General features: G+C 41.2%; 1 protein-coding gene across 2 annotated transcripts; it reads left to right on the top strand.

Annotated features, from left to right (window-relative positions):
* Positions 1 to 3: 3 nt before the first annotated feature.
* tmem245 (transmembrane protein 245) lies at positions 4 to 13,665 on the top strand. 2 transcript variants are annotated; one of them, XM_077598957.1, is made up of 18 exons: positions 4 to 620; positions 1,062 to 1,179; positions 1,330 to 1,425; positions 2,278 to 2,385; positions 3,424 to 3,624; positions 4,399 to 4,568; positions 6,248 to 6,271; positions 7,890 to 7,994; positions 8,072 to 8,154; positions 8,225 to 8,315; positions 8,388 to 8,486; positions 8,551 to 8,682; positions 8,752 to 8,874; positions 8,944 to 9,089; positions 10,041 to 10,141; positions 10,219 to 10,393; positions 10,819 to 11,013; positions 11,098 to 13,665. In XM_077598957.1, the coding sequence occupies exons 1-18, from the start codon at positions 21 to 23 to the stop codon at positions 11,144 to 11,146; spliced, it is 2,616 nt and encodes an 871-aa protein (XP_077455083.1). In that variant the 5' UTR covers positions 4 to 20; the 3' UTR covers positions 11,147 to 13,665. The 2 variants fall into 2 exon arrangements, with proteins under 2 accessions (XP_077455083.1, XP_077455084.1); XM_077598958.1 differs by lacking the exon at positions 6,248 to 6,271.
* The last annotated feature ends 82 nt before the right edge of the window (positions 13,666 to 13,747 follow it).

Raw genomic sequence — 13,747 nt, 5'->3', positions numbered from 1 at the left:
CTAGTTGCGTTGCGTTCAACATGGCCGACGAGGAGGACTCGTCGTCGGACCCTGCCGCTGGTCCTCCGCCATGGAGCCCTCCGGCGGAGCGGCCTCTCTCCGTGTCGTTCACCGAGAGCGTCCAGCCGGCCGTGGGCATGGTTAGCCAGCTGCTAAACCAGCCCTCGTCGCTCAAGTTCGATAAAAACATCAAGCAGGCCTTCTACAACACCGGGGCGATGATCTTCGTGGCTATTTGCTGTGGGGCGACGGTGCTGGTCTACTTCATCCTGGAGGCTTTTCTCCGGCCGCTGCTCTGGGCGGTGTTGTGCGGGACCTTTCTCCACCCCTTCAAGCACTCCTTGGCCCGGCTCGGACGCTCTTGGCTCAGCGGTCTCCAGGACACCGGGACGCCCATCGTGGTGGGCACTCTGCTGGTGCCCGTGTGGTGCGTCAACCACGCAGTGGACTTCGTGGGCCGGCAGGTGATGGACAAGCTCCCGCTGCTCTTGGCCATCGGAGCCGGGGCGCCGTTGTTGTACGGGGTCTACGTGTCGTGGAGCGTCGTCGGCATGCAGGTGATTCTTGGACAACTGTGGGGGATAATCGCGGCGATGCTCGACTGTTTTCACGCGGCGTGGGTGAGTGACACACCGACATTTCCTTAGATTTAAAAACAAACAAACAAACAAACAAAAACCATTCACTGCCATAGATGGCGATAAGCTTTCGTTCATTCATTCATTTAATGAACTGCTTATCCTCACAAGGGTTGCAGGGGGTGCTGGAGCCTAACCCAGCTCACTAGGTGGGGGACACCCTGGATCGGTGGCTAGCCAATCACAGGGCACAAGCTCACACTGATACCTAAGGCCAATTTAGAGTGTTCATCCAGCCTTACCATGCATGTTTTTGGGATGTGGGAGGAAACCGGAGTACCTGGAGAAAACCCACGCGAGCCCAGGGCGAACATGCAAAATCCACACAGTGAGGATCGACCTGTGATCAAACCCACAACCCCAGAACTGTGAGGCCGACACGCTAACCACTTTGTCTTTGTGTCTTTTCTTGTGTGGACACAGGTTTGCACCGTTGTCTTTGGCTACTTGCTGGCCGTCAGTTTTAAGTGGAGTCCATACACTGAAGGCTATCTAAGGTCCGCCTCCTTGCCCGTCTGGATGACACTACTTTTTTACATTGGTTAGTGGGAGAAACATGAGAAAGACCCTTCTTATTTTTAGTACACTCCAAGCATTCATTCTGACCTTCTGTGTTCTACGCGATTGAGTGCAATGTGATTGAGGATAATAATGTCTTTGTCATAACATTTAACATTTATGTTTGATCCAGTGTCTTTGACGGGCTCATGGCGGGTTCCTTTATTTGTGGTGGTCTTGCTGCTGCTGATTGTGGGCTCCCAAGAAAAGCCTCCTGTTCCTGGAAGAGGTGAGACTTGATGAGTGGGCTTTGTGGGCATGCTGTGGTTATTGAGGCATACAAATGCTGTGAAAAATTCTTTGATTAAAAACCCACTGTTTGGTAAGGCGCAAATAAAATAAATAATGTAAACATCATTGTTATAGCCCCAATAGCACTAGTGAAAAGGTACTGTAAATGCCCCCAGGAGTGACCATGAATAAACAAAGCCACGGGTGCACTTTCACCCACTGCGTAGAACAAAAGAAACATGCAATAAGCATATTTAAGCACTAGATTCTGTGGCCCGTGACAGATGCCAAGCAGGTTTGCCGCCAGCCACTAACTTGAGCAAACAACTACACTGTGATTTGATGACACTCCTGTCTTTCAACACGATTGGCCACGGATTTTAAAGGCATACACTCTTAAAATCAAGCATGGAAGGCGAGACTGATGAACCAAAAAAGGCACCTCATGTGTACTTTGTTACTGTATAGTTAAATAAAAAAGGAACATCTCAGTTTGGTTATTTGATATTAAGATGTTTGATCCCTCCAGTCGCAGCTACAAAAAGTTAGTTGTCGTGAAGAAAACCAATCATTTTCAAATCACGATCAAATGACAATTCTAATCTGAATCTATGCACATTTCAATCACAGTGACTAAATAACAATTACAATAGATCTATCAAAACATCTAAAAAGTCTTAATGATGGAAGTTTTTAGGCTGCATTGTGTTTTGAATTATTAACCTTTTTAGTCTATGTGAGCTGATCAAACTGTGAGAAGCCACTTACTAACTAACCTACAGCTATTGTTTTATTACATACTTTAGGGATTTGATTTCTGAAGTGATTTTGTGTGATATGAACTCTTTAGGAGAACTGACTGGGCAGGTGTTGTCATTTGCTGCTAACACTATTTACATGGCCATCTCCTGTGGCAGCCTGCAGTCCAAAACTGAGTCCAGTGAAGCATGTACGACAGGTGACATTTCATTTGTTAGCTTTATTAACGTTTATTAAACCAAGTTGTTGTGATCATGTAAGTATGCACTAGATAAGAGGGAAGTGAATGTTAAATGATGTTGCTGTCTCATTCTAACTCATTTTAAATGGGAGCACCTGCCATCATTGAACACGCCTTCGATGACCCCTTTTTGATTATTTTCTGTTACGTTCCCGTCCCGATGAAGTAAACTTTCCGTGTTTTCCAACTCTCCACCGTGACTTTAAAGAGTCATTTGGCTCTTTACTCTTTACTGTGTGCTCTTGTTTGGTGGAAAAATACCGTATACCCTGTACACACTTTGAAAATGAGAGAGCCCTTGCCATCCATTGAGTGGATGTGAAATTACACTTCTTCCTAGTACGGCATTTCAGAAAGACTCAATTAACCCCATTTCAAGTTTAGCTGTTCAATTCGGTACACGGTCGATTGGTCGCCGGTCTTTTGGTCGCCGGTCTTTGGTTCGCCCGGAAGGTTATTGATAATTACCATTTAAATCGTTGCTCAAATTCCCTAAATACAAACTGCGAATTACTATTTTAGTCATACTTAACGCCCTATTAATTGTTAGGCTAAAGAAAAGCTCCAAATTTCCCGGACTTTTATTGTTTTTTGTTGGAGAACTTGTTAAGACCCTGACTGACGTGCCTTCCTAAGGGGACCACTCATGTACATACAAACTCTTATACACTCACACGTCGGCTCAGTGAAACTGCTCATGGCCATTGTTGGCTTTTATTGATGCGTAGACCGTGTTGTTTTACCTTGTTTTGTCGTCGGTCTTTTGGTCATCGGTCTTTTGCTCGCCGGTCTTTTGGTCGCCGGTCTTTTGGTCGCCCGTTGTCGCGGTCCGGGCGACCAAAAGACCGCGACCAAAAGACCGCCGAACAAAAGACGGCGACCAAAAGACCGCCGACCAATCGACCATACACGATTCAATTCAGTGAGCTAGTGAAAACACTATATATTTGAGCCACTTGTTCTTTTTCCTTAATATATAACCTCTCGCCATTTAAGATGCAAAAGAGTCAGTGAACAACTTTGCAGCCACACCGGGGTTCCGCCAGAGCTCAAGAAGAGTCCCGTCTGGTCTCTTCCAGAAGAAGTCGTCCCACAAAGCCAGCGACATTTACTTCATCCTGCTGGCCTGGGCCATCGTCCTTGTCCAGATCTGGTTTAATTTGTGGGTCCTACAGCTCTTGCCCATCCCAGTGGCTGGTAACATGCACCGTGGCATTCTCTATTCCAGTGTTTCCCAACATTTTTCTAGCTGCGGCACACTTTTTGCATTGAAATCCAATTTCTCATGGGACACCACCATCTGAAAATCTTTTAATTTAAAACTATATTTGATTGGATTGGATTCGATAACTTTATTCATCCCGTATTCAGAAATTTCAATGTCATAGATGGTGTCCCTTCTTGACATATGTCCCTATATTAACGATAGTCATTCTCATCAAGTTTTATCAGCAGGAATCACATAAACCTCCAAAATTATTCAAAAATCTAATTTTTCACACTGACCGAATGTCACCAAAAGTTTATGTCTGCAGACCCTGACCACCTTCCGGTTCGAGTGATGCAAAAATAAGTAAAATTATGTTTTTAATGGCATAATTTTAGAATTTTTCTCCAAATATAACTCAAATCTAATATTAAGCAAAAAAATGTGCTCACACAGACTTCACGTCGGCAAAAGTTGATGGCCTAGTAACCAAACAACTTCCGGTTCATGTTAGAGAAAAATAAGCAACAAAATGACAGTTTCACAATTTGAATCTTGTAATAGTATAATCTATACCTAATTTAAAGTTCATTTTATTGGACTTTAACCTTGTAATAGTTCAATTTTAATCTCGTTATTATCATATAAATGTTTCTCTCTGAATATTACATTGTATGACTCAATTTCCCGCGGAATAGTGGTTGGGAAACACTGCTCTATTCTCCTTCTCATATGAATGGCTCACACCTGGTTTGATTATTTAGTGTGGGTCCTGAAGAAGCTGGTGGTCCATTTTGGCTTGAAGAGCTTTGCTGCAAGGACCCTGAGATCTTGGTGGGTGGTGCTGGAGAAGTTTGGGCGGGAACGACAAGCAGCTCTGCTCCCTGGTCCAATCAAAGGATTGGCTCGATTCTTGCTGCGGATTGACACAAAGGTAAGGCTGGTGCTTAATAAAAATATCCATATGTAGACATGACGTTGTTTGAAATCACACATGCAGTAATATTCTTTGCTCTAAAGATTTTACACACAGCATTTTAATTGTAGGATTTATTCGGGTTAACATATTCTTAGTAGATCATTTGAACATTTTAAAAAAGCAGGAGAAATACAAACAATCAACAAAATATAATGGTATATTTAGATATACATACATCATATTTAAATATACATACAAGTAAACTGCGGATTACATTTACATGACAAGTATACAGGTTGATGGAAGGACTAAACACAAATCAAATTTGTCATGTTTAAAAAAAATTGACATAGGATACAGAATATGTTCTAGTAAAAGTGATACATTAGACCACGGGTGTCCAAACTATGGCTCATTGCAGATTGGTGCCCAGTTTTCTTTCATTTAACCGCATGGAAATATCAGAGAATTGGGCCCAAATTAAAAGCTTGAGTTCAGCCTATATTCTATTTTACTTCTCACGTTCAACACTAGCTAGACCTCTAGATCGACAATCTCTTAGTTCAGGGGTCAAAACGTGGCAACATGTTGAAATAAATGTAGGACACTAGAATTTCAGTATTTTGTCTTACATAATTTGCTAATTCAATTAGGCTCATGGTACATCCTCAAATAGTGGCTTTCAGCATGTGTTTATTTCAAACATGTCAAACATAAAACAATGTGATTGAGTCATGGTGAACTCGGTATTCGGACGTTTGGTCGAAAGACGTTTGGTCCCCGGACGTTTGGTCGACCGGACGTTTGGTAGAACGGACATTTGGTAGAACAGATGTTTGGTCGCCGGGTTGTTACTGTTGAAACCAGCTCTCAAAATTATAATCATGAGAGAGAGTGAGTTTAATATCTAAATATCTAATATCAAAATATCAACAGTAAACTCTGTTAAAATTTGACAGCGAGCGAACCCGGCGACCAAACGTCCGTCCTACCAAGCATCCGGTCGACCAAACAACCGGTCGACCAAACGTCCGGTCGACCAAACGTCCGGGGACCAAACGTCTTTCGACGAAACGCCCGGTCACGAGTGAACTCGGTGTTATGGTGATAGTTGAATATTGAATGGATGAGTTCAAATTAGGGAGGTTTTTTTCCCTCCTGTTGTTTTCAAAATAAGAATGCAGTTCATCTGAAAGTTATACTAATTGTTCTCAGCTTATTTTTAGTACAATCACATGGAAAAGACACATCTGGAAGAAACTGTCTGAAAAGAGCTACTGTACATCTCTTATGTCATGTGTCAATTTTGCTCTTGCTGCTATGCCGTAAGAACTTGTTGGTTTGTGTTTGTTCCATGTTTTATGACTAATTGGTTCCTGCATGGATTTAGGAGGCAACATCTGTTAGAGGTGAGAGTTTTTGTTCAACACCCGCCGGTGTCTTATCAAGCTGAGGGCCACTATTTGATTGCGGTATTCCATTCTCGGTTGGCACTTGGAGCACTTCACATTTAAAAGGCAACACTCTACTAATAATCCCATAATTAACTCCTTGCTTGCCACGCGTCACCCTGTGGTCTGCACCCAAATACGACAGGTGTTGGGTTGTCGTGACACACTGGGGCTTCTGTGCAGAATGCTGCAAAATTATTTCCAATAACAATTTCCCTCATGTCTCTTTGTCTCCTCTCCAAGCTGTGGCATTGGCTTAACAAGCAGGTAATGACTTGGTAATGAGTGAAGCCGTTAGCTGAGTGCAGTGTGTGTGTGTGCAAGAACAGATGAAGGGAAAAAGATCAATTATTCATTTGTTTCGAATGCGTGAATGAGAGAAAACACAAACTTGAACTGGGTTAAGCTCATTCATCACCTCCCGTCAACATGTTTTTTTTTTTCTTCCCTCTTGAGTTCCCGCTTTTAGATTTGAGTTTTTCCTCATAGGAAACTGCAGCAGTAGGAGATCGTAACTGTAATTTTTTCTTCTTTTTAAACGGCTGCTGCTGCATCTTCTCTGAGGGTTTTGCTTGCTTGCGCGTGTGCGTGTGGCTTATGTTGACTTATGTTGTTGCAGCAGAGGGCAGTGTTTCTGCATACATGCTTGTGCAGTTGTTAATTTTCTATAGAATGTGCTCCCATCCTTCCTGAATGGGGTCAAAGGCAGGTTACACGCTGGACTGGTTGCCAGTCAAAAGATGTACATACAATGCACTATCAACTATTCATACATTGAGAATTGGATTGGATAACTTTATTTATCCCGTATTCGGGAAATTTCATTATGACTGTATACTGCAAGAGGGTGATTAGACAGAACAACAAAGCAAAAGCACAAAGTACAAAGCAAAACAAAGTAAATGGGATCATTAAGAATCACCAAATCAAATCATTAAGACAGAAAAGCAGCAAAAACACAAAAACAAGCAAGAGTGGACGGAGCTATCGCCACCGGCTGCCACTTGAACGGCGCCATCTTGGTTGCGGTAGCAAAGATGGATACAGACTCAAAAAGACGTAAAGTTGGACAAAAACTGTCGAAAAGTACACTGCGCAGCAATGGCACGTTATTTTTTCATACTACCGGATACAGATGGCATTTTAGTGCTACATGGGTACCAGTACTAATATCGGTGTCTGTGATCCATAGTTTACTGTCAATAATCTTAGGGTACTTAACCCCCACCAGGTGAATAGGTAGAGTGGCCCCCCACAAATTATTTTCCACAAATTATTTTCCACCGGTGCAATTCTGACACTAAAGAATGAAATTAAAATAAATGAAAATGGCTTGCCATGACATGAATTGAAAATGAAATGAATTAAAAATACATTCTTTATGGAATTGTTACAGTTATTCATATTCAGACGCGAGGAACGTTTTCACAATTTTTGGACAAAAGTGTAGCGTCAATAACGGTTTTTGATGTGAGTTTAAAGCTTAAACTAAATGACACAAGGATATTGATATTTATGAATAGTGTGATGAAATGTATACAAAATATAATTACATCATTGTACCAATTTTTTTTGTCAATTCTTTAGTTATACAAGCAAATGGCTAATGTGGCAACTTTTATCACTTTTAAAAAAACTGCTAGACTTGACTTCTTTCACATCTCCATTTAAAAATACAATATGTATCTGTATGCTTGTGTGAGTGTTTCCGTGGCTTTGCTGTTTGCTTTTTCCCTTTAAAGAGACGTGAATTTAGGTTCTTTTTTCAACTGCAATCAAACCCATGGGAAGCACACTGCTTTGTCCACAGATTTGATCTTTGTGTTTCTTGACTGCCTTCCTCACTTTTCATTTCATATTCTTCCCTTTTCTGTCTTTTGTGCAGATGGTGGTGTGGTTGGAGCGTTCGCTGGATAAAATAATCAGTATCTTTATCATCATCCTTCTGGTTGCTGGGACCTTCCTCATGGGCCTGCTGCTCACAGCCATGGTATGTGTTTAATGTAAATATATATATATATATTTTAAGTATGTTCCTTCACACTGTAGCACCACATCTAATTCCAGGTTCATCACGAAAGCGTGCACATCATTGACGTCACAAGTAATCTCATCAATGAGACCGTTTCCAACCACCCAGAATGGGCAAAGTATGTCCTTTCAGATTATAAACGATTTGATGCATCTGGTGACGTTCGTCTGTCTTGATGCTTTCCCCAGTTTGCTTCCAGAAACTCGCGTGGTCCAGAAAGCTTTGAATTCCGCCGCCACCAATGTCTACGAGCACGGGAGAGAATGGATAACTCAAAAAGTTGGCATTTCACTCCAAATGACCTACGCTGGTTATGGTATTTTCTTAAATGCCACTTTGTTTTGTCTGCAGCTTCACAAGATTTTAGGAGACAAGGTGAACCACACAGATGTGATTGAGAAGCAGGTGCTAGAGCTTTGGGACCGACTTTACCACTCGTGGTTTGTCAAGGTAGCATCAAGCGCTTTCATGTGAGAATTTACCTTAGTGAAAACACAGCCATATTTGTTCATAGAACGTGACACATTCCGGGCGCCCCCGCAGTCAGAAGTTGCCTATTCAGAGAGGAAACAGCTGGTTAGTGGACATGCTGGACCAGAAGGATATTGCCTCTTTTCTGCAGGAGAATATTGAGACTCTGTGGTCTGTAAGTGTTGTGGAATTCTTTGATTGCTTGTGAAACAAAGGTTTTGAAGGTGACTCCCTTTGCTGGCAGATCGTGGAGTCTCTCTGGGTGGTGATGAGCAGAAATATTGGCCTCCTTATCTCCACGACCACCACATTATTCACTGTGTTGTTCCACAGTGGCACAGCTCTGCTCAACTTTGTCCTTAGCCTGGTAGAAAAACTAGCAAACTCATACTTTACCTTGTGTTTTAGCACAAATCCATTAATTTTTCATTTCAAGGTGATCTTCTTGACCACCCTGTTTTACCTGCTGAGCTCAAGTGGGGAGTACTACAAGCCTGTCAAGTGGGTCATCAGCCTGACCCCTCTCTCACAACCTGGGCCGTCTTCGAACATCATAGGCCAGTCTGTGGAGGAGGCCATCAGGTAGGGATCAGAAAGTGTCGTACTGTATTTTATTTGTTCTTTGTGATGCTCACTTAGTTCCCCGTGTTGACAATATTGCTTTCACAATTACGAGAGCCAATAGGAAGAGGTTTTCTGCAATATAATCCAATGGTGAAGTTTTCATTTCACCTAATTTTGGTGACATTTGATGGTTTTTTTGGACAAGTTAACATTAAATTAGATCAGAATTTAATTTCATCCCGTATTCGGGAGATTTCCTTGGTTGTAGTAGCAAGACAGACACAGAAGACATCGTAGACCTAGGTAAAAAAAACTGGAGCCACACACAGGAAGTCCACAAGGTGGGGACCTTCTGCAGACTGAGACTGAGGTTAAATATGCTGAATCACTCTTTCCAACTGATCCGCACAGTCCCTCAGTAGTCTGGAGGTTTTAAAGATCATCTTCCTTGCCTTGATCCCCCTAAGCTCTCCTATCACTTGATCCGCAGCAGCAGCATCTCTATCACAGAATAAAATAGAATGACGCCTACAAAGAAAAGAACACGGTGCCTACAGTCAAACAGGGTGGAGGTTGGATCATGTTTTGGCGTCGTTTTGCGACTTCTGGTGCTTTGATAGTGTGCAAAAAGCCATGACATTGAGGACTCTGTGTGTTTTGGGCTGCAATGTAGGGCCTAGTGTCGGAAAACTGGGTCTGCGTCCGAGGCAGGACAATGACCCAAAATGTACTCTCAATGTTCATTTGGCCCCTCCCAGTCAAAATGAATTGGACGTCGAGTGCCGTCAATGGCAGCAGTGAGTTAATAGACAGATTATAGTAGAAACATTCACACCCTCTATTTTTGGGAGCCTATTTTCCAACAGATCGGGATTGGGTGTTTAATGCTTTTATCTTGACATATACTGAGGTGCTTGAAGTAGAAACCTAAACAGCATATAGACAAATGTATTGTGTGTTTTTGTACAGAGGCGTGTTTGATGCCTCTCTCAAGATGGCGGCCTTCTACGGCCTCTACACTTGGCTGACTCACACCATCTTTGGCATAAATGTGGTCTTCATTCCGTCAGGTGAGTCTCACGCCAAGACCTGCCCGTTCTTGTTGTTTCTTCTCTTCTTTGCCAATACTCGTTTTCATTCCCGATAGCTTTGGCTGCCATCTTGGGCGCTGTTCCCTTCCTCGGCACATACTGGGCCGCAGTCCCTGCTGTGTGCGACTTGTGGCTGGCGCAGGGCGAAGGCGTCAAGGCAGTACTGCTGCTCGTCTGCCACTTGTTGCCAACCTACTTTGTGGACACCGCTATCTACTCGGACATATCTGGGTGTGTATCTTGAACATTCTTAATTAAGAGCTGCTAAAGCAACTGAGTTGCAAAAAAAAAAATCTATACACATTGCAGGGCTCTTTTTGGTTTTTTTTTTTTTAAAGTGACAGAGCCAGTTAGAATTCTAAACAGTAGTCGGATTTTAGCAGCAAAATGAATGATTATTCGGTCAAGATAAACACTCATACGCAATACGTTGTGGCATTAATGTCAGTCTTTTTTATACCATTTATGTTTTTTTTTACTGGGAAAACACACTGAAAAGCTTGGAGTAGCACCGCCAATTTCGTTATACGCAGCTGTGTATGATGACATTAAAGGCTTTTGAATTTGAATTGAATTGAATTAAGGAGTACAGTGTATGAAATCCAACAAGCAATATATTAGCTTTGATGTGTACGTGTGTGTGTGTTTGTTTTCAGTGGAGGCCACCCTTATCTGACAGGATTGGCAGTGGCAGGCGGCGCTTACTATCTGGGTCTGGAAGGCGCTATCATCGGACCCATCCTGCTGTGCATCCTGGTAGTGGCAGCCAACATCTACAGCGCCATGCTGATGAGCCCCAACTCCACGACCCCTACGCCCATCCAGACAGGCTGGCCGCAGCCCGGCAACAGGTCGCCACAGCAACGTGGACACATGAAAAAATAAAGCCTGGCGCATTTTTTTTCGACATATCACGTTTGGTTCTCTCCCTCCAGGCCTTTCTCGGAGTCGACCCCTTCAATTTTGAAGAAGAGCAGTGAGTGACGGTGCACTGGCGGGAAATGGCTCGTTTCCATTGCTCCTTCCTGAGCAGGTTAACTCTACATCCATCGATTAGTGGGTGAGGTGATTTTTTTTTCTGAAACGTTTGCACATAAAACTCAGTAATGCACAACAATTTATTTCCATAGATATCCAATATGAATGCTTTTATGTCAACTTAAGGTTGCAAAAGACCACATTTGATCCAGAATCCATTCGTTCATTCGTTCATTTTCTGAGCCGCTTATCCTCACGATGGGCGCGAGTCTAGATTTTAAGTATTGGAATTTATTAGTTGAACATTTTGGATTCTTTCAATGACAAAAAAATATTTACTCTCATGAAAATAAACTGAGCGTGAAAGACGCCCTATGAATGACAAAAAAACACCAAAAATAATGAAAACTAAAGCTTCCAAAATAAGATTTGTTAGAACATCAAGCAATCAAATGTTTTAAAATTGATTACAAAAAATAAATAACTTGGCCGAGGCCATTCCACTTACCCATTTTAGCTAGAATGAGATGTCGATTTGAAACTATTCATAATCTCACAAATTATGGTATTTAGAACACATTTACATAGAATTAAAAAAAAATGTTTCTTATTTTCCGGGGTCTTTTTTATGGCCGCATGACCTGATCCCTGTTTTGCGCATTCTCCTGAATGGAATAGAGAATTTTGCATCATTATGTAAGTGTGTATTACACATTATGAGCATAGAAATATGTCGCATTGTCGGAGCAATGCTAAGTGGACATGGATTATATGGAATTTAGGGCCTAGTTAAACTTGAATTTTACAAAAAAGCTAATGTAAACCTTTTTTTTCCTGTGTATTCACTCATAGAAGTGACGTGAACAAGGCATCGTTGTTGTCAAAACACTTGCCATGTACATTCTTTGTGCCAAAGAACTATATTGAAGTGATTGTTGAAGATCTTATTTAACAAGGGTGTTTTTTAATAGGAAGCTAGTGCTTTTTGCCATCTATAGATCATTTCAATTTGTCGCCAGGGGCATCTTTTGCCCCGTTTTGCAAGGCTACAAACAATACTACACTGGTACCTCTACTTACGAATGGTTCCACATACGAAATTTTCAGGTTACAAAACACTTTGATATGCAAATTACTGTTCCAGGATATGAAAAGCTGTCCAACTTAGGAAAGATCAAGCTAAGTACAAGCACAGATACTTCAATATAGCAGCGTTTAAAAGTGTGGCCCTTGAGTACCTTCTCTGGATTTAGCAAGCAAGAAAGGCTCACTTGCACACAACATCAAATAGTAATTAATGAGTCAAGAAATGTCTCTGGTGGTGAGTTCCTCCTGATTGTTGAGTTTTTCCTCAGTTTCCCTAACATAATGTGGATTTAATATCGGGGTGGGTATATTCTTTTATTTATTATTTCTTTACATATTCCAAAGAATTGGGTTCTAATGTTGAGGTATTATTGAAATGCTGTTCTTGCCACTCTGTGAGTGACGTGAAAGATGGCGAGCGAGTGAGAGAGAGAGAGAGATAGCGACAGTGTATAAGAAATGGATTTATTTAGATTAGATTAGATTAAATACAGTAGCAAGAGGGTGAGAATACAGACACAGGAAAAGACATTTTAGACATAGATAGTTTAGGTTAGTACGGTGTTGTGGCGTCATTTTAATGGTTTAATAGTTATCTTATATTTTTGCTCTGTTTTAGCATGCATACATATTTCACACTATTTGTTTACTTTTATCATTTCAAAGAGTGCATAGTGACTACTATTAGAGGTTGTACAACAAATTATGCTAATTCAATATAAAATGCTGCTTTACGTATGAAACAAATTCTGGAATCAATTCATTTTGTAAGTAGAGGTACCACTGTATTTGTATTATTTTATCATTTATGCTCCACCAAGATGAAACATTTGCACGTTATTTGTAGTTATTTCCCAAAGTTAAAATATCGGAAGTAACTTGTTTTCATGCAGGTAATGCAGAATTTGCACATTAAGTTGGCTCTAATGCAAATAAAACCAACTGCTCTCCACAAACATGTCACTGTTTAGTGGTTATCAAAAGAGCAAGAAGGAACTTGTTTGTGCTGGGCAGTTGGGAAATACTCTGATGTTTACAAACATGTTTTCTTTCTCCTTTGAGAACACCAGTGAGCAAACTCTGTTTTTTTACATCTTTGTCAAGGCCCATCTATTTGTAATGCTTGAGTACTATTTCATATTTTTGATATATGTACCATTATGCTACAATCTACTGCATTTTAGTGGCAATCACTGGTAAGCAGCAATAAAACCACCCTTGTAAAATGGAGTTTGCACACACTGCTTTTCAGTGTTTCGCACGTCAAAGATAACTTCTTTTTTTGGTACGTTTTCATTATACCAGCACTTTTATTACTATTAATGCACCTAGCAACATGAAGCGTGGAGTGTCATTTGTTATTTTGGATTGTTGGTGTGCATTATATTTTTTTGTCAAACAACTATATGCACTGCCTAATAAACACCACCTTTTATGTAGATGTGTTCTGATCAAATTTTATGGTTAAAAACCCAGACTTGATAAAAAATGTAAAAACATTTTTATATATATATATATATA

This window comes from Stigmatopora argus, chromosome 4, assembly GCF_051989625.1.
Source record: "Stigmatopora argus isolate UIUO_Sarg chromosome 4, RoL_Sarg_1.0, whole genome shotgun sequence".
NCBI lineage: Eukaryota > Metazoa > Chordata > Actinopteri > Syngnathiformes > Syngnathidae > Stigmatopora > Stigmatopora argus.
The sequence above is the reverse complement of the archived record's forward strand: the minus strand, read 5'-3'. Positions and strand labels throughout refer to the sequence as shown.

Coding starts and splice junctions, on each gene's coding strand:
- tmem245 (XM_077598957.1), top strand. CDS start 21: ATGGCCGACGAGGAGGACTCGTCGTCGGACCCTGCCGCTGGTCCTCCG. Junction 3,625..4,398: donor CTTGCCCATCCCAGTGGCTG/GTAACATGCACC, acceptor TTGATTATTTAG/TGTGGGTCCTGAAGAAGCTG. Junction 8,155..8,224: donor AACCACCCAGAATGGGCAAA/GTATGTCCTTTC, acceptor TGCTTTCCCCAG/TTTGCTTCCAGAAACTCGCG.